General features: G+C 53.5%; 1 protein-coding gene across 2 annotated transcripts; it reads right to left on the reverse strand.

The window, feature by feature from the left end:
• Positions 1-46: 46 nt before the first annotated feature.
• EPHA1 (EPH receptor A1) lies at positions 47-14,841 on the reverse strand. Of its 2 annotated transcripts, XM_082400435.1 has the most exons (18): positions 14,668-14,840; positions 13,572-13,639; positions 9,255-9,536; positions 7,853-8,261; positions 7,461-7,616; positions 6,795-7,139; positions 6,543-6,670; positions 6,147-6,297; positions 5,568-5,664; positions 5,275-5,342; positions 4,343-4,468; positions 3,297-3,482; positions 3,076-3,137; positions 2,750-2,956; positions 2,431-2,580; positions 1,976-2,169; positions 473-628; positions 47-389 (listed from the first exon to the last, which is right to left on the reverse strand). In XM_082400435.1, exons 1-18 carry the CDS (start codon positions 14,747-14,749, stop codon positions 311-313), a joined length of 2,946 nt encoding a protein of 981 aa, XP_082256561.1. In that variant the 5' UTR covers positions 14,750-14,840; the 3' UTR covers positions 47-310. The 2 variants fall into 2 exon arrangements, with proteins under 2 accessions (XP_082256561.1, XP_082256562.1); XM_082400436.1 differs by lacking the exon at positions 2,431-2,580 and having other exon boundaries at positions 14,668-14,841.
• Between the last annotated feature and the right edge of the window lie 4,696 nt (positions 14,842-19,537).

A 19,537-nucleotide genomic window follows, 5' to 3' on the forward strand; every position in this document is an offset into this window, starting at 1 on the left:
CCCTCGAGGGTGAGATGGAGGAGACAGAGGGATAAAAACCCTGGGGTAAAGTTGAAAATTCAGTTTCTGTTTATTTACAAAAATATATATGTATATGTATATAATATATATTAAACCCTCCCCCAACTCCCACAATTATCTTTTTACTTCTACCCCCCCCCCCCCCTTTTTAAACAATGGGCTTCCTGGCTCCAGAGGCAGTTCCTCAGGGAAGGGTGGGCAGGAGCAGCGCCGAAGCCCTACGTCTGGCAGGTCGAGGGGCCACGGTCCCATCCTTGCTCCCTGAGGACGGGGTGGGTGAGGCGAAGGCTCAGTCCTTGAACCCCTGAATACTGCAAAGAATGCGCTTCTGGTGTCCCGGCAGTGTGATCCCCATCTGCGCCAGGTCCCTGTGGGCAAGGAGAGGGAATCGGTGAGTCTTGGGCCTCCAACCCCAGCAGCCCTCCCCTGCCCGGGCCCCCAGGGTCCTCACTCGGCCGTCAGATCCAGCACACCCTCCATGGTGTCCAGCCCGGCGGACTGGAAGTGCAGGATGTAGCGTTTCATTCGGATGGACTCCAGCCATTCAGCCACGCTCCGGTAGGGGATCCCATCTGAGCCACTCAAGCTGGGCAAGCGAAGGGTCACCCTGTGGGACATGGGCTACCTCAGTCACACGCAGGGGGATGCAGGGCTTTCCTGAAACTGGGGCTCTGCCTCTATGCATCTGCAGGCAGCATTCAAGTTGGGTGTCTGAGCACAGAGATTATCTAGACTTTGTGGATTAGCCCGGCCATTGTCAGTGAACCCATTTCCTGGCCGGCTTCCTGGCAACGGCAACGGGCAGGCTGACAGTCCTGCTGCGCTGACAGACCCGGGGCAAGTGGCAGCCTTGGAGGTCCAAACGGAAGGTACCACCAGCCCTACTGCACTGCAGTGGCCAGCTTTGGGCAACTGATGGCGGCCAGTAAAGACATGAAGTATCAACTATCCCAGCTGAGAGGAAGCAGGAAGACGAGGTGAGCAGAGGCCCTGGAAGGCCGGTGTGGTCTCGGCTGTTTTCAGGGTGGCCCCCCGAGTTCTGGGAGCAGCCCCCTGCTTGCCACCTCCAACCTTGGCTGTTATTCTTGCACTCTGACACCCACAATACAATGAGTGTTCCTGTCCTAAAGCCAGCCAGAGCCAAAAACCATTAGTAAAGTAAATCTGCTGGGGGAAAAATATCCAACATTCCAGAAAGATTAGCACATGCGGTCTCCAGTGTATAAGGGAGTTGTGCTCCAAAAGATAGTTTCAAAAGTTGGAACTTGGAGCACATTTTCTCCCAGAAACAAGGTTATATATGGTGGTTTGATACAGAGGCCAGCACGCCAGGGCTGGTTTACCCGATAAAGCATTTGAAGCCTTGCCCGTCTCTCCCATCTTACCCCCTGCAAACAGCTGATTCTCCATATTCTGGCAATGTTTTTGGTAAAATGCAATGATCATGTCCCTCCCGTGGACAGTTTTAAAACATTGGTCAGTAGTTCTCTAGGCTCAGGATAAAGTCCAAACTTCTCTGCACCCTGCACTATTTGCGATTGGCATGCCCTCAGCTCCCCAACCCTTGCTGGCTACAGGATCTGGGCGCCTTCCCAGATCCCACAAGGTTGCCCCTCTCAGTCACGACATGCATCCCCCGTCTGGCTCTTGTTGGTTTCTCTGTCTTCCCTACCCCATTCTGAGTGACCAAGCTCCCTGGAGCAGGTATCAGGTTGGCAGCTGCTTATATGTACTTTGCATCTTAGTGTGTTTGCTTCCTATCTTCCATCAAACCAGAGCTATCGAGGGCGAGACACCGCATCTCCTCCATCAGAGCGCTCTCTTGCCAAAGGTGCAGATTTTGGGCTGCCTCCTGTGCCTGACTCTGTCGGGAGCTCCACAGGCCCAGCGCTTGATGGATGTGGCCAAATGTCCATTTCCATTCTCCTAGATCTGCCCTCCCCAGGGTGGTTACCTGGGATCAAAGTTGGCAGTGGTTCGCAGGGAGTGGGGGTTGGCATGCAGTTGCTCCAGCTGTGCCTTCAGCCGGTGGAAGGGGGGCCGACGGGCACAGTCATAGGCCCAGCAGTTCTTCATGAGTTCATAGAGGGGGGCGGGGCAGTCCACGGGCGGGGGCAGCTGGTACCCATCCTCAATGCTCTTCATCACCTGCAGCGAGGAAGAGGGTAAGAAGCTAACCCGGCAGGCCACGAGGAAGCTCTGTTCACACAAGATCGTTGCAGTGGAGCCTCCAGACCCTGTGACCAGGACGGCTATAGTCAAGACAACAGGGCGTGAGGTGAAGGGGACGAGAGTGGATAGGAATGCAGACAAACTGTGGGTCAGAAAGAAGAAATGAGGCTACTTGAAGGAAAGGGCCATGGAGGATTTGGGGAGGGGATGAGATACGTGAGAAACACCTGGGCTCACCTCCTGATTGCTCATCTCCCCATAGGGCTTGTCCCCAAAGCTGAGCACCTCCCACATCACGATCCCAAAGCTCCACACGTCGCTGGCTGTGGTGAAGATCCGGTGGGCAATGGCTTCGGGGGCTGTCCAACGGATGGGGATCTTTCCTCCCTAGGCACGTGGGGCAGAAGGCTGATGTGTTTCAGGGCACAGAAGGGCATGGGAAGTTATTGTGTCCACATAAGCATGCATCGTGTACTCTGTACATACTGACTGTACGTACGGCAGGTAAGTGTGTGTGTGTGTGTGAATGTGTATGTGATAAGTACAAGGCTCTAACCTGGGTTTCATAGGTGCCATCAAAGTTGTCCAGGAGGCGGGTCAGGCCAAAGTCAGATACCTTGCAGCACAGGTTCTGACTCACCAAGATGTTCCTGGCGGCCAGGTCCCGGTGGACGTAACTGTGGTCACTGAGGTAGTTCATGCCAGATGCTATGCCCTGCAGCATGGCCACCAGCTGCCCAGGGACCAGCTGGTCCTCCCGCTCCTGCAGCAGGGAGTGGGCGAGTTAGGGGATGGGCCGGGTCTCCTCTTCCTGGACCCAGAGCCAATGCCCAGGGCTCCGTGGCTCATCCCCCTTCCAAGCTGGTCCTCCGCCCTCCTTACCCTCAGGAAGGCATCCAGGGCTCCATTCTCCATAAACTCCGTGATGATCATGATGGGCTTTCCTGAGACACGAAGCACACATCACCACGGCAGCCTCCACCCCGTCTCCACCCAGAACCAGACTTCCTGCCTCTGACAGCACATCGTCCCTCCACTTCCGGTGGTCTCACCCCTCCTCTACCGCTCCCTCCCCGCACGCTCTTAGAGACCACCCCTCGTACTGTTTGTGACAACGCCTTCCAGGTGCAGAATGTGCGGGTGGTTGAACTGGCCCATGATCGTTGCCTCTCGAAGGAAGTTCCACCACTGGCCATCGGGAGATGTGTCTTTCAAGGTCTTAATGGCCACAGTCTTGGCATCCTGGCCAGGGATCCTCAGGGACCCTCGATATACTTCCCCAAACTCTCCTGGGTGGAAAGAAAACAGGGTCATGACCAGAGGCATCGTCAGGCTGCCCAGGGGGACAGGCAGCGATATCTCCAGTCCTCCAGTTCCCTTTTCTTCTCTGGACCAGAGGATCAGAAACGTGGTGTACCTTCCTCCCTGAGACAAGGGCTTGGCTGTAATTCCCAGGGCCAGGGGCCAGGAGTCTGGAACAGGAGTGCAGCTTTGCAAACTGTTCGGCACTGTCTCCCCAGTTAGCAGAGTTCTGATACTCAGGAGGTGCTGGGTGAGTGGGGGTCGTGCAGTGGGGCTGGGTTGTGTTCACGAAGGGCAGGCTGGTCAGGGCCAGTACACAAGTGACCGGGGAGGCTGACCACTGCCGCCTCTCTTCCGCAAGCTCCTCCGGTCACTTGGCCACACAATCAGCAAAGACACTGCTGAGCTTTGTTCTCTGTTCAGATCCATTTTCCCTGGTGACCCAAGGGATCGGGGCAGCCCAAGGACACTGGGCCCCTGGTGGGGTGGAATGTGGGGCTGGGGAGGCTCTGAATCCCTGCCATGTTTGGGAACCATCTGAGAATAGCCTGAGCCTGGGCACAGCGACCCCTCTCCTGACAAAGATGATGTGTGTAACGCTCTGTATCAGAAATTCCACAACCACAAAAGCAGGTGGTGCAGGAGGCGGGAGCTGCTCCAGGACACCTGATGAGGGGGTTAAGACATGAACACAGTGGTTGCAGGACACGGGGTAGAGCAGGGAGGAAACTCATCTGGGAGCTCTCGGGCCAGAGGAGAGGCCGGCTGGGCTCCACAGGGAAGGGCCGGAAGGAAGGGGCCTGCCGGCCGCTCTGTGCTGCCACACGGAGGGGACCACAGGGCTCACCTTCCCCTATGACGGTGTCCACAACCAGCCAGGCCGGATCGAGCTCCTGGGTGAAGTCCAGGGCTCCCTGGGTAGGGTCCTCATATGCCTGGAGGTCCACGTAAGGCTTCAGCCACAGCTTGTCCTCTGCGGGGAGAACAGGGAGGGCTCAGCCCACCTCCAGGGCTCAGGCGTACTGGGGGGAGGGGGGGAGGGGCCAGCACACCCCAGCGCTCATTCTTCTGTTCCCCGAGGAGCCCTGTCCTGGCTGAAGTGAAAGACAGTCTCTGTCCTCAGCAGCGACGTCTCCGTAGCCCAGCCATTCCTCCTGCTGTCTACACGCAAAGCTCGTGTGTCCTCACCGTCCAGGGCCCAGAGCAGTGGGCCGGAACCCAGACCCGAAAGCGTGCTCACGGCCTCAAGTTACCCAACAGTCCCATGGCTCATTGACCCTAATTCCTTGCCTCCCTCCTCCCCGCCGCTCACCATACTCCCCCGGTCACTCACAGCTCGTTCACATTCCTAGACGAGCCTCGCTCCCGCTCTGTTACTTGGATGGCCCCCAGACTCCCCCTTTTGTGGGGCACCTAATGAGGTGACCAGCAGGAAGCCCACATGCCTGGGAGGACTTCAGGGAGCCTGCGGGCAATCGCCCTCCCAGCCAGCCTCAGCCCACAGACCCAGCCAGGGAGGATGAGGAAGGCTGCCTGGAGCCCAGGTGTCGGTACAGTGGCACCAACAGCTGACAGGCAATTGCACAGAGCCTCTGGGGGACTGTCAGTACGAAGTTAATTAACCAAAGTTAATGAAGTAGCAAAACACAAGAGCCCTGGGGACAAGAGAGCCCACCTGTGCCCCCAGAGTTGCCCTAGCAAATGTGGGGTCCCTTGGTCCCATCCCAGTGGCGCCTCCCAACACACACACGTGTGCATGCACAGGTGCTCCTGGCTCACCTCTGTCCCCATCAGCGACACGATCATGCTGCCTCTGCCGCCTCTGGTGCCGTCGCCGCTGAGCTTTCCTGTGAGGGTTGGGGACCAGGTTCTTCAGGGGCCCAGGACCACCTCAGGGGCCCAAACGTGCTGCAGCTGAGATCTCCCCAGAAACAACGGGGGGTGGGGAGCTGGTGGTGCGGGGACACTTGGGTACCAGGGGATGGGAGGGCTGTTGGACTGCATTCAGGAGCTTCCGCCAGGGCAAAGGGACCCAGGGTGGTGCAAGTGGGGGGAGGGAGCAGGAACAGCACCTGGAACGGAAGACAAGCATTCCGAGAAGCAGAGCCACACCCAGCAGCAGCCCACAGATGATGGCCACGATCTCTCCTCCAGTCACGACCCTGGAAACTATAGGCACGTGGGGTGAAGAAGTCTGGGGGTGCCCAGAGCCCACAGGGATGATGGAGGCTGGCAGGGCACACGGTGGGGGGAGGTGGTCTCTCGGTGGCTTTGGGCATGCATTCCCCAGCCAGGGAGATGGGTGTGAGTGTGGGTGAGAGAGCCTGCGGAAAGGGCCCCACCCAGGGCCCACCAGCTTGCTCTGTCTGCCAATGGACACTAACCTGAGGGGTTAGGAGACAGGACAGGATGCTGGCTGGCGGGATACAGCATCAGAATGTGTGTCTGAGGAGGAGGTGTGGTGTGACTCTGCACGGGCTATCCGCCCATGCAGCTTCTACGTGTGTGTGTGTGTGTGTGTGTGTGTGTGTGTGTGTGTGTGTGTGTGTAGACGAAGAAGGAAGATCACTGACTGGAACAGGGTCTGAGAAACCTCAGGGGGATGACAGTCGCATGTGTGTTTGGGCCAGAACACAGAGTAACCCACCCACCTGGTGGGCTGGTCCGAAACTCATGGTCAGGGGAGAAGGGGCCGGGGCCCAGAGGGGTCACCATCCGGACTCTGACGGTGTACGTGGTGTCTGGCTGCAGTTCAGTCAGCAAGACCCGGGGCTCTAGAACCAGCTGGTACCGTTCTTCATCCTGTGGATGGGGACTCGTGTTACCTGGGCCGTGCCAAACCACACCTGGTGGAGGAGAAGGGCAGTCCTGGGAACATGTGGGAGGGGTGGGCTGCGGAGTGGTCAGGGTAGGGCTCTTTAGAGGGTTCCGTCCTGAGAAAGCCACACGGTTCACTGCGGGCAGCTTTCTCCCATCCTACGCCCCAGGCGAGGAACGCTGGGGTGTGCCCAGGCATGGACAGCGGAGGTGCCCCGCCGTGCGCTCACCTGGTTCAGCACGTGCAGCTCGTAGCTGAGGTTCCCCCCGGGGCTGCGAGGCCGGGACCCCGCCCAGGTCAGCTCCAGCTGCCTCGGCGCCTTCTTCACCAGCCTCAGGGACAAGCCTGACGGGGTCTCTGTGAGTCCAGAGGGAGGAAATCACTTAAGAAGCCTCTTCTTGCTTCCCGCTCATCAATTTGTCCCTGTGGTCCTACGCCCTCCGGCCTCCTCCAGGCCCTGCTGGCCCCCCAGACCCCTCACCTGCACGCCCCATGCTGACGCTGAGTGAGGCGCTGGCGGGCTTGGAGGCGCCCAGCTCCGACACTCCGTTCTGGGCTTCAACGTTAAAGGTGTAGTTGGCGTCGGGCTCGAGGCCATCCACGCACACAGCGGCCGAAGTGAGCCCGCTGGGCCCCGGGGAGAAGCGCACGCTTCCCCCGCAGGGCTGGCAGGGCTCCCCGTCCAGCGCTGCTCCCCGACACTGAGAACACCCCACGTCGTATCTGACATCCTCGCGTCCTCCCAGGTCTACTGGGGGCTCCCAGCGCAGGGAGAGCTGAGTCCCCGAAACAGAGAAGCTCAGGTTTCGGGGGACGGAGGGGGGACCTGTGGGAGAAGACAGGCCATCAATAGGAACCAGCACGGTCCTCACCGGAGCTGCTGGCCCCTAGCCTCCTCCCAACACCGATTCTCCAAGTCCTCCGCAGCCTTTGCCCGGAGATGCGATTCCTAGTGGGGAAAAGGTAGCTTAACTTCATCTCTGCATTGTTCCAGGGAGAGCAGGGGTGCGCGCTGGGGGCTTTAAGTGGCCGGCACCCTGGATGGTCCCCGATATCTGATAGGCTCTGGACAGTTCTGACCCCAACACGGGTTTAGCCAAGGTCCTGCACCTCCTCACGTGCGGCCAGGCCCCGGCCCCGGACTCACGCGTGCACGCTGCGGCGGGGCCCTCCCCAGGAACGCGGTAGTGCCCGCTCTCGCAGGTGCACATGGTGGCGCCTTCAGACTCGGCTGTGCTGTGTTGCGGGCACTTGAGACAACTGGGTGTGTTCACGTCAGCCCTGTAGGAGCCTTTCGGGCAGGCTGGAGAGAGAATGACACAGAGCCAAGGTTGTCCAGTGTTTGACTGGGAGAATCACACCCCTCCCGCAAATCGCTTGTGCTGGGGACACCCCTGCGTGTGTCTCCCTAGGGCCTTGGGACACTCAGTTTAAAAATCACTGAGATGGAGCGTCGGCTTCCTTCCTTCCCTTGGCACCCGGTAGACCCTCTCCTGAGTGGTCCCTCCAGGTTCTTACCACCTCTTCGAGTCTCCTTACCAAGGCATCCCTTGACACCGCCGCCGCCGCCTTCCTCGTAACCAGGCTCACAGTGGCACCGCCCCACTGGCACCAACCACTGGCCGTCGGGGCTGCAGTGCAGGCGGGGTGCCCCCGAGGGGCCAGGGGTGACGTGGGCGTGGGGCAAGCAGGTCCCTGCCACTTCGGCCAACCCGCCTGGTCCGGGCAGAGTGTCGGGGAATTGGGCCAAGCCGTGCACAGTCTCAGGGCAGAGCTGGTAGAAGACCCGGACAGATACCAGGGCCACACAGGCACCCGGGTTGTGGAAAGCGAGATAGAGGCCTCGGCGGGTCAGGTGGCCCAAGGAGCAGCGCTCCACGTTCAGTTTCACAGCTCCAGACGCAAGGTCTCGAATGGTGAAGCTCTGGTCTGCAGCCACTGTGGTTACCTGGGAAGAAGGCGTGGGGAAGAGGGAAAAGTGGTAAAGTCGTGCTTCATTCCCACATAACAGAAACGACTGTTTGCTTAATACTTTGCAGTTTACACAGGCATAAACAGAGGGCTGATTACACGGGAGCTACCGACCCAAGCATTTTTATGTGCATTACACTGTCGAGTCCGTGCAATAATCCTACAAGGTGGGATGCATCAACTTCCTCATGTGACAGATGAAGAAACTAAGGCTAAGAGAAGGTGAAGACCTCGGACAAGATGATACAGCTACCTCATGGTGGGGCTGGGATTGGAACCCAGCTGTGGGATGCGACAGCCCAGATAATTTCCACTATTCAAAGGTGTTCCCAACCTCAGTGCCAACGAGGTGATCAGTTATAAAGTGTGTCATCGTTAATTTATTACTAATAACAAACTTTACAACAGCTGCTCTTTGGAAAAAAATGAGAGTACATCCTATAATAATATGTTCCCTTCTCTTTTGCATTCCAGTACGTTTCCTTGAGTAGGAAAGAAAGGGAAGGGATTAAAAAGTAGCCTGCAGAGAACTGTCTTCCTGCACAACTCTAGGGATACTCATGGGTGTGTGTCACACACGAATGTAGTGAGCATGGACGGAACAAGTCCAAATACCTCTCCCCTGCCTCCACCATGCCATGCTCTTATCTCAGTGGATGCTTGTAAAAGCCTCTCAAATAGATGAGGCTGGCAGTCATACTATTAATAATAAAATATTATTATCACTACTTTAAGACAAGGAAAAACAGCTCAGAGAGGTTACGTGACACGCCCCATGTCGGGACACAGCTGAAAAGGTGCTCAAATCCAGACCTTCTGGTTTCTAGTCCCACATTCTTTCCACTATTCCACACCTACGCTCTCTTCCTGTTTCTGCCACCTTCTCTTTACCTGAGCGGAACGGGGTCATGGAAGGGAGTGGGGCAAGGATCAGTGTCAGGGCTGAAATGGCCCCGAGGGGTAGAAGCACCTTCTGGAACAGGGGCCGCCGGAGCTGAATGCCCACATCCTGGTCACTCTCCATGTACAGGAGGTTGAAGGTCTCTTTGCAGCCCAGAGGCCCAGCTTCCCCGGGGAAACTCTTGCAGTCCCGCACGGTGAACTGCAGCTCCACGTGGACACGCGAGGCCTCCTCCCCCCGGTAGATCCAATTGGAGCGAAGCCAGTGGTCAGTGTCTCTGCTTTCTTGCACTGGGCAGTCCTGGTACATGTACAGTGGTGTCCCGTTCAGTATCTGCTGCACCTCACTCCACTGCGAGAGGAAAACGAGTGTCAGCCTCCAAGCCATCATCACCTTCTCCCCAAATGCTCCCTTTCTAGAGTGGATGGCGAGGAAGCTGGTGTCAGAGCTGCCCAGGTTCACGCTACTTGTCCTGCCCTCTCCCCACCCCGCGGCCCCAGGATAGTAGGTTAAATGTTTAGGGTCGGGGATTTATTTGGATATAGCATGGGCAAGACAACACCCCCTTGACAACCCTGGCCAGCTCTGGACCCTTCAATGAGCCCACTCCAACTGCAACAGTATGAGCACGATTTTTACCATCAGCAGAGCTGTCTACCCCAAAGGCAGATTTTTGTAGCAAAAGCTCATGCACAAAAACTTTCTGCCTATTTGTTCAGAGATGAGGAGACTGCATTTAACATTAAGGCCTCTGACCTTTGGAGGGTGAGAACAAGCATAAAACTCTTCTGTATGAGGGAATCTCACTCTCTCCAATATTCCTTCCAGTTCACAGCCACTATCAAAATCATCAACGGAAAGAGTTGGTTGGACCCCTAGATACCATCCAGACCATCCTCCTTAACTTCTTTTACATTAAAAATAATAACAACAGCCAGCACTAATGTAGCGCTTACCATGGGCCAGTCACTATTCTAAGCACTTTCAATGAGGAAACTGAGTCACAGTGAGGTTAAAGGACGTATTGCCCAAGGCACCAGCTATTAAGAGGAGAAGCTGGGAGCACCCAGACACTCTAAGTTCCAGAGTTTATGCTCTTAATCATTACGCCTCTATGTGCTTATTACAAAAAGTCAAAGAATAAAAACTTACATATAACAAGAAGTGAAAGTCCTCCCATCCATCCACCCATTCTTAACAACTTGGAGTAAAACTTTCCAGATCATTTTCAGTGCCTCTAGAGAAACATTTGAATGTTTTTTTCGTGTGCGTGTGTTTTTAACATAATTTTAAAAAATATACAAGTGTTATTCTATAACCTACTTTTTTTTTTTTTAACGAATAAAAAGTCTTTGAAAGATGTCCACAAGAGTATATGGATCTACCTAATTGTTTTTAGCAATCCATAAAATCGTATCCCATTGTATGGATGTTCCACAATTTATTTAATCATTCATCTACTGTTGGACATTTAAGTAACTTCTAGTGATTTTTTACTTTTTAAGTAAACATGTACAGATTCCTGTAAGATTTCTGTAGACCTGCTGTATGAAAGGGTAAATATAGTACAAATTTTATAAGAAGATATTGCCAAATTGTCCTCCACAAAGGCTTTATCAATTTACACTTTCACAATGCAGGAGGGCGCATTTTCTCAAAACCCCATCAACACTGGATATTAATGAGCTTTTTACTTTTGGCAATCTTATGGACAAAACAGCTTCTGGCCATTTTAATTTACCTTTCTTTGAGGAGGAGGTTGTGCATTTCTCTTTTGTTCACTGTCTATTTGTATTTTTATGCAGTTACGTATTTATAACTTTGCCTGATATTCTACTGTTATCTTTTGAGTGTTCATTTGGATGACCTTTTTTTTTTAACATTATAGACATTAATCATTTGCTTGAAATGCATATTTCATATATTTTCTCCGTCATGACATTTAATTTTCCTAATGATGTCTGTGATGTTGACATACTTTAAAATTTTTTACATAATACCATTTATCTTCTTTCCTTTTTGTGTTGTGTATTTTGCTTGGGAAGCTCTCCCATCCCAAACTTATAAAGATCTTCTATATTTCTCCTAACATTCTTTTAGGTTTGGTTTTTAGGTTTAGACTTTAATCTTCCTAGAATTAATTTTGTTGCGTGTAGAGTGTGAAGATGTAACTTTACCTTCTTTCTTTTTTTAAAAAAAAATTATGGACACCAAATTGTCAGTTTATTGACTAGTCTATACTTTCCACATTGATTTGCAACTACAATGTTACCACATAATAAAATCTCAGATATGCGGGTTTGTTTGGGGACTTTCTATTCTGTTCCATTGACCTGAATATTCTCGTGCAATGCCAAATGTTTTAATTATAATTGATGTACTGTATGGTACGTTCTGATATCTGGTAGGACAAGTTTCCTACTTCATTCTTCTTCTTTTTTCAAAAGAATTCTCAGACATTCTTAAGTACATTCTCTGCCAGATGAATTTAAAAAGCTCTCAAATTCTATAAAATATTCCATTGATATTTTGGTTGCAACTCCCTTACTTTATAAAGAAGAGACTGAGGCCCATAGAAAGTTCACTTTCCCAAGGGTTTTCATTGCCACCCGCAGCTTTGGGAAAAGGCGAGAAAAAGCACCATTATCTAAAGTTTGGGGTGGCATGGGGGCAGGGGCAGAAGTATATGTTGCTGTGAGGCACGTATTTTTGTATTGCGTTAGGGAGTTCAAAGATCAGACAAGGGGTGTCCAGGCTGCAATGATAGAAGGCACCTAGAGCCTGTTCTTAGGAAGAAGCTGTGACGGGGAAGCGGAGTGGAAGGCCTGGGGTGGAGGTCAGGTGGAAAGGTGGCCAGTGGTTAATGCGCAGTTCATTAGCTAGACCACCAGGGCTGCAGCTGGAACAGGCACAGCAGATGTTCCCAGCTATGACTCGCCTCCCCCAGTTCCAGCAGTGACAGATGGGGGAGAAGCAGCTGCCCAGGATCAGCAATAAGGACCCTTTCACTTATCACTCTGGTTGCTGGCTGCTACATAGGTACATTCTGGGGAGCGTGAATCTGAATGTGCGTGTGTGTGTGTGTGTGTGTGTGTGTGTGTGTGTGTGTGTGTTTGGAAAAGATGGGGAGGAGTAGAGGGGGGACAAGGCAGACAGTGAGAATGTGACTGCTGCTGTCTCCTTGCCTTCCTAGTACAAAGCTGTTTAGCCTGAGCTGCAGAAGGGGCCTTGCTTCCACTCCAGCCCAATTAGGGAAGAGTTATTTGGGTGGGTGGGGTGGCAGGGGCGGCCCGTGGGAGCCAGCAGATGGACCTGCAGCCCTCACTGTGGAGTGATTAGCTGCTTTATGAGATGAGGTGCCTATCAGAGCTGGCCTAATCCAGGATTTTCTGAGCAGCCCCTCCTGTAGGATACATTACGGTTTAGTCTATTCATTCTAATTACAGGCCACTCCATGGGAGAGCCGAGAGTGGAGCCAGGGCCCTAGGACTCCAAGGGAAAGAAAGCAAGTAATCCCAACCCCAGAAATACAGGCTGGATTCCTCCTGGAGTAGGAAAGAGAAAAGGGAACACCCAGACAACAGGGTCTACGACCAGAGGGAAGAGGCCTGAGGCCAGAGTCCTGGAGGCTGCAGCACCTGGGGAGGCTCCCGTGTTTCCAGGGCCAGCTCTGCTGAGTGACAGAAAGGTGCTCTATGGGACTCACAAGATCCTACCTCTGCTCACTGGGTCTTCGGAATATCCAAGGAGGGAAGGGGCTTGGAATGCATGGTGTGCCTGGGCTGGGGAAGGCGGAGGAGGTGTCAAGGGCTCAGGGACCTCTATGGGGCAGCTTTTAACTCTGGGAGAGTCAAAGACCCTTTGAAGAATTTGATGAAAACTCTGGCTCTCTTCTCCAGAAAAAAAAAAAAAAAAATGTCCACATACAGCTACACAACTTTGAATACTCTTTCATGGGGTTCCCAGACCCCCTTGAAACCTGTCTATGCAACTCCATTGGGATGGATGGACCTCAGATTGAGGACACTCTTCTGTGTTTGGGTCTCAGCTCTCAACCATCCCAGGGATGGTCCATTCTCTTCCCAGGAGGTGTCACTCTCATCCTCCCCCAGGTCCTCACAAGTATTCAGCCCTCCCTCGCTGGGGCAGGGAGAGCAGGAGCCAGGCATTGACTGGGTCCCCATGGGGTGAAGCCTGACACCCCCCCCTCCAAGGCTCCACACATTCAGGAGGCTCTGACTCACCTCCCCTCCCCTCCCCCTCCCAGAGGAGACACTTCCAGTTTTTCCTGCTCTTTTCTACGTTCCTGTACCCACCTCACCACCCCATTTCACGCTGGCCTTCAGTCTTGAGCCACCCTAGGTCCTTCCCTCCCCTGACACTTACCCCATCCTCTGGGGGATCCAGCAGCCAGCCCAGCTCTCCCTGTGCCTTGCTAGTATCCATCAGAGTGACTGAAGGTGGAGAGAAAGGGGGCCTGTCATCTCTGGGGGAGAAGGTCCACACACACGTGCAACCCACATTCCTCTTCCTGGGCCCCCCAGCCCCAAGGCTTCAGCATCCTGTTAATAGCTGTGAGTTCCTGAGATTTAGGGGAGGAAACCGGCCCAGGAAGGAGGAGTGAAGGGCTACGATGATTAGTCTGTCTTCCTCCCGAGTGTGAAGGGAGGAAAGCAGAGTGGGGCAAGGGTTGGAGGGCTGGACCTTTGACCAAAGTCAATGCAGGAAGCGTTAGGAAGAGCAGCCCCAGAGAGGACGGGCAGCCTCTCACTCAGCGGGGCTGGTGCAGCCTGGGGGACCCATCAGCCGCAGAACTGGAAGGGTGGATGGGTGAGAGAGGAGCTCAGCCTCTGGGGGTCATGAGTGGGCTGGGTGTGGACAGGGGACTTTGGAGGGGTGTCCTGGGTGCGGAGGCTCCCTCCCCCTGGCAAAGGGCCTGCCTTGCCCCTGATTGGGGTGTGGACTGGGGGTAGAGACACAGCGGAGAGTCCAGGAAGCAGGGGTAGTAGGATCAGAGAGTATGCAAGTGTCCACGTGGAAGGCTTGACCCCTGCCTCCAGGAGCCCCTGCCCCCCGAGTCCTAACCCATCCCCCAGCGGCAGGTCCCTCTGTCCCCCGGCCTAGGTTGGCATAAAGCGACTTCCACTTCTGACTTCAGAGGGTTCAGATCTCTGGGTTGGGCGCCTGAGGCCGGGGCTGCCTGGGAATGAGGGGTCCCCACCATTGCTGGGGTAGGAGGTCTGGACGCTGCTTCCGCCAGAAACTCACTCCCCACCCCCAGGAGAAAACTGCTGGCCAGCAGGGGCGGGGGTGACTGACCCGGGAAAGCAGCTGTTTGGGGTTAAAGACCAAAGACTGGCCTGGCCAGTCGATCGCCTGGCAGCCGGGCAAAACAAGAGCGCTGGAGAGGGGCTCTTGGAGAGGGCCTCCTCAGGAATGCCGACTCCAGGAGGAGGGGGAGGGGCGGGGCGGGGGTCGGTACCTTCCATGGCGCGCGCCCCCGGGGGCAGCGGGGCGCAGAGAAGCAGCAGCAGCCCGAGCCCCAGAGGCCAGCGCCGCTCCATGGCGCGGGGCCGGGACCTGGGACCGAGGCCCGGACGGCTGGGCCTGGGTGCGAGGACTGGGCGAGCCGGGCCGGCCGAGCAGGGGCGGGGGGCGGGGCCAGAGCCCGGGGCGGAGTCCAGGCCTCACCTGGATCACCTTCTTAAAGGGACAGTAGGGCAGGAAGGAAACTTGTAAAACAGGTAATAAACTTCAAAAAGCGGAGGCGTCTTGACCGGAATGAGACTGCGGGCGCCGCCTAGTGGGTGGGATTGGGAATTGACTCACCCTGTGCTAATTCTAACCCTAAACCCAACCCTGTCTCGATCCAGCCTTTCGCCTAATTCTACCTCGAACTTGTATTCCTCCCTCTCCCTTTCTTCAGGGCCCAGCACTGTAATAGACACAGGGGAAGGCCGGGTAAGAGACACATCGTGATGTTCCCGTCGCGGAGACTTGGATGACCATAATGCGAGGCGAGGTTGGTTGGCAGAGGAAGCAAGCCCAGCCGGGAGCACATTGAGTCTCCAGGGAGTAGACGGCGTGAGCCGGGTTTGGGTTTCGGTGGTAGAGGTTGGGCAAGACGTGAGCAAGGGCCTGAAGGCAGGGAGCCTCAAGGGGCCTCTGGGAGTGGTGAAGGGACCAGTCTGACTGCTGGGGCTCAGGATTGTCTTGGGAACCAGGCAGAAAGACAGGTGTGGGCAGGGGCAGGGAAGGTCTCGATAAACATGTTAAGGAGTTTGAACGTTACCATGCACTTTACGAAGCAACATGAGAAACTGGTGAGGGCTTCTGAGCGCAAGTGGTAGAGAATCTAGTGGTGTAGACCCACGGCCCTCCCACCTGTTGGAGACTGGCTTCCAGTATATTCGATACATGTTTCTTCAGTTTCTACTCTGCGTGCAGCAAGCTCTGAAAGCTTCAAAGAAGAGTAAGACAGTCTTGGCCCTAAACAGATTGTTGTCTGAGGGGTGTCGGGGGCCAGGGCGTAAAGCAAGCACACAGATGGCTAAAATGACAGGTAGGAGAGGACTCCAGCAGAGGTACAAATCAGGGGTGACAGTGGCTCCAAGGGGAGTGATCATCCGCTGAGAAATGGCGGCCAGCTCCACTCCTGGGGCCTCTCCTTCCTACACCCCTCTCTGGCTCCATCTCATTTGGGTGAATTATTCATAGTTTTTCTACCATTTAAATTGTTCCATGTTTTGGTCACCCTGGAGGAAGGGAGGTGATGCGTTTTAGGTGCTTATTTTATTTTCAAAAATTAATCCTTCTCGTGTTTCTTTTTTTATATACAGATAAGTATAAGAAGAAAATGGCTCATAGTTTCCCGGCCCAGACTAGCCTCACTGGCATAAATAAATAAATGTAATCCAAGTACATTGGTTGGAAAATTCACATTGAACAGCAAAGAAACAAAATGGAAAGTAGAATCCTCCCTCCTCCCACCCTCCAATTCCTGTCCCCAGAGTTACACACCGTCAATTGTCTCTTGTGATTCACCCAGGATGTGTTCCCCTATGGACACACCATCATATATGTCTCGCTCTAACCCCCTCTCCCCCCGCCCAACACACACGCATGCTTTTAGAATGTATATACAGAGGGGCTGTAGGATACACAGGCTCTGCCCCATGGGCCTCTTTCTAAAGTAAAGGACTTTGGGAAGGAGGGGGAGGCTCCTGCAGGCTCACTCGGGGCAGAGCTTTGTGATTTCAGCAGGGAGGAATGGGCTAAGGGTGCACAGCCAACAGAGGGGGGAAATGGAGCAAGCTCTGGACAATCGTGCTAGGAAATAAGCCAGACTGTGGTGAGGTAATGCATGGGCTCGGTGCTGTGCTTCGTTATAGTAACAAGACCCTTGGGACTCAAGGGAGCAGGGTGGGGGCAGCCCCGTGCAGGGAGAGGTGGAGCCCAGAGGAGCCTGGCTCTTGTTTTCCGTCTGCCTCTCTGTGCCGGGTCTGGAAGTGTCGCAGAAGGGGAAGGAAAGGGCCACCTGTATTCAGGATGACCCCAACTGGACAATTCCTCATTCCCTTTGTTGTAGGAGGGGACACGCCTTCAATTTTGGCCTCTCTCCTTAACGAACAGTGCAGCTTTGTAGAGTTATTTCCACTCTCTGAACCTTAGTTTTCTTGGACCTAGGTGATCTCCGAGGCCATTTCCAGGAAAGATGTTGGGATATGGAGTTAGAAGACATAGGCCAGCTCTTTTAGTGTGTGTGTGTCTCTGTTTCCCTAGCTACAAAATGGGGTTAATCATGCCCACCTCGTAGGGAGGGTGTGATGGTCAAAAGAGGAGAAAGTGCTTTGCTAACTGTAAGGTACTGAGCAAACATTAATGTGCTGGAAGAATGATAGAGGCCAGGACTTTCCTGACCTTCTCCTACAGGCCTCCCCGGTTACTCCCAGAGTGGAACAACCGTGAGGACTAAGACATCAATTTTCTTTTTCTTTTAAAAGCAACTTTAGGGACTTCCCTGGTGGCACAGTGGTTAAGAATCTGCCTGCCAATGTAGGGGACACGGGTTTGATCCCTGATCCGGGAAGATTCCACATGCCGTGGAGCAACAAAGCCCATGCGTCATAACTACTGAAACCTGCGTGCCACAACTACTGAGCCCATGTGCCACAACTACTGAAGCACGCATGCCTAGAGCCCGCGCGCAGCAACGAAGACCCAACACAGCCATAAATAAACGTATTAAAAAAAAAAGCAACTTTATTGCGGGATAATTTGCACAAATCACACCCATCCCAGGTGTACAGTTCAGTGGGTTCTGACAAGTGCATATACCCTGGTAACCACTGGATCAGTGAAGTTACAGGACACTGCCATCACCCAAAAACTTTCGTGCCCCTTGCTGTCAATCCCACCTCTGGCCCCAGGCTTTCTGTTTTGCCTGGTTTAGAACTTCATGTAATCTCCTGAGTCTGGCTTTCCCCCTTCAGCGTGACGCCCCCAAGTCCATCTATGTTGTGGGCGACAGCGGTTTGCTTCTCCTGTAGGGATGCCCTTGGATGTCAGTTAACAATACAAAATGCAAATCAAAGAGTCTTCCCCAGCTCTATTCTCCCAGGAGCTATAGATCTTTTAGCTGATAGGCCTTCCCAGAGGGACAGCTGTCCCCTCTCTCAGGTGCAGAGAACCCAAGTTCTCTGGCTCTGTTCTCATTCGGTAGTCGGGAAGGGAAGCCTGCACATCCCTACAGCCTGGAGCTTCTGGGCTCTGGCTTCTCTCCTACAGCACCAACCTTAGTACTACACTGTTGAAGTTGTCCGCTGCACCCCATCCCACCTGGTTCCTTGCTGACCTGGCATAAGGTGAGATCCACCCAGCCTAGGTCAGGGCCTTGTACATCCATAAGTCTCTGGATAACATGCAGCTTAACCAGGAGGGTAACCCAGTAAGCTGCCAGCGACCACGATGAGAGCATCAATACAAATTGGTTTATCACATTAGTATCCGGTCCCTAGCAAGGGCCAACATGGATGGGACCAAAGCAGCTTTGTTTTGGCTGCATCTGGCTGGCCTGCACTTGCAGGCAGCCCTATCCAGGAGACTGTGTGGGCAGTGGGAAGAGAAGAAACAGCACTGTCTGTGTGGCATTAGAGTGAATTCTGCACATCTTTGATCCCTTTCCTTCTGTCTGTGCTCTTACCCATCTGTTCTCTGATCCTGCTTTACCATCAGGCGACAGGGGCAGAACCGTCATCGTTACCATTTATTACGGCACCTACGCACACTGCCATGGCATTTCACATACATTATTTCATTTACTTCTCACACCAGCCCTTTGAGGAAGGTATTATCAGTCCCATTTTATAGATGCAAAAACCTGAGGCACAGGGATTTAAGTTACTTGTTTAAAATCACTCAGTTGCAGAACTAGGATTTGATCCCAGGTCTGTCTGACTCGGGGGCCCGTAGCCTCTACTCAGGGTTTCCAGAAGCAAAGAAGGTAAGGGACACCTAAATTTTATTTTATTACCCCCTCTACTCCCCACTCCACCCCTTAAAACACCATGGATTAGGTTTGCCTTTTTCCAACTTCATAAAATGGAATCACCTGATGTGTATTCTTTGGTGTCTGAGTTCTTTCATTTCCTCTGCTGTTTGTGAGATTTATTCATGTAGTTGTGTACTGATTCATTCCTATCGCTGTGTGGTATTCCATTGTATACAGAACACCTTATTTTTAAAGACCTCTTGACTGGTGGTTAACGTGCTACCCTTGAATTGCTCTACGGGGCAACTCCCGAAGTTGATCCGGCTTGTCTGGGTGTCTCTGAAAGCTGCTTAACCTGCCCAGAAGGTATGTCTGTTTTTAAAGGAGACTTTTTGCTAGCCCCATGGCTCCTTAATTGATTAAATACATGCAGAGGTGGTCTGTGAGCAATGCCGCTGGCCTGTTTACCTCCTTCCCCCCCCCACCCCGTATGTCCCTCCCCTCTTCCTTGTCACTTTGCCAAGAGGAAAACACCTGATGTTTAAGTAGCTGCAACTCTTCATACAAGAAGTAGGACTGTTTTGAGATAAAGGCAGTCTGAAGTTTTCTCTGAGATGTCAGGAGCAAAGCTGGCTATTAGAAAGTTCTAATATTGTCACTTCATAGCCGTGTGATCCTGGGCAAATCATCTAGTTTTCTTGAGCCTCAGCTTCCTCATCTACAAAATGGGGGAAATGGTGATAATGATGTTGGTTCTAAACACCTACCTCACGGTAAATGAGAGTATAAATATGATCAAGTATGCAAACAGATATTCCTGGTACCCCACATAACTTAAGGCCACTTCCTTTTCATTTTCGTG

This window comes from Balaenoptera borealis, assembly GCF_965194805.1.
Source record: "Balaenoptera borealis genome assembly, chromosome: 7".
Classification (NCBI taxonomy): Eukaryota; Metazoa; Chordata; class Mammalia; order Artiodactyla; family Balaenopteridae; genus Balaenoptera; species Balaenoptera borealis.

Bases quoted from the DNA above. Each gene is read 5' to 3' on its own strand.
- EPHA1 (XM_082400435.1), bottom strand. From the start codon at position 14,749: ATGGAGCGGCGCTGGCCTCTGGGGCTCGGGCTGCTGCTGCTTCTCTGC. The intron at 6,298-6,542 runs GTGAGCGCACGG...CCCCATCCACAG, and splicing joins AGCTGCACGTGCTGAACCAG to GATGAAGAACGGTACCAGCT. The intron at 5,343-5,567 runs GTGCTGTTCCTG...CAACCCTCACAG, and splicing joins ATGCTTGTCTTCCGTTCCAG to GAAAGCTCAGCGGCGACGGC.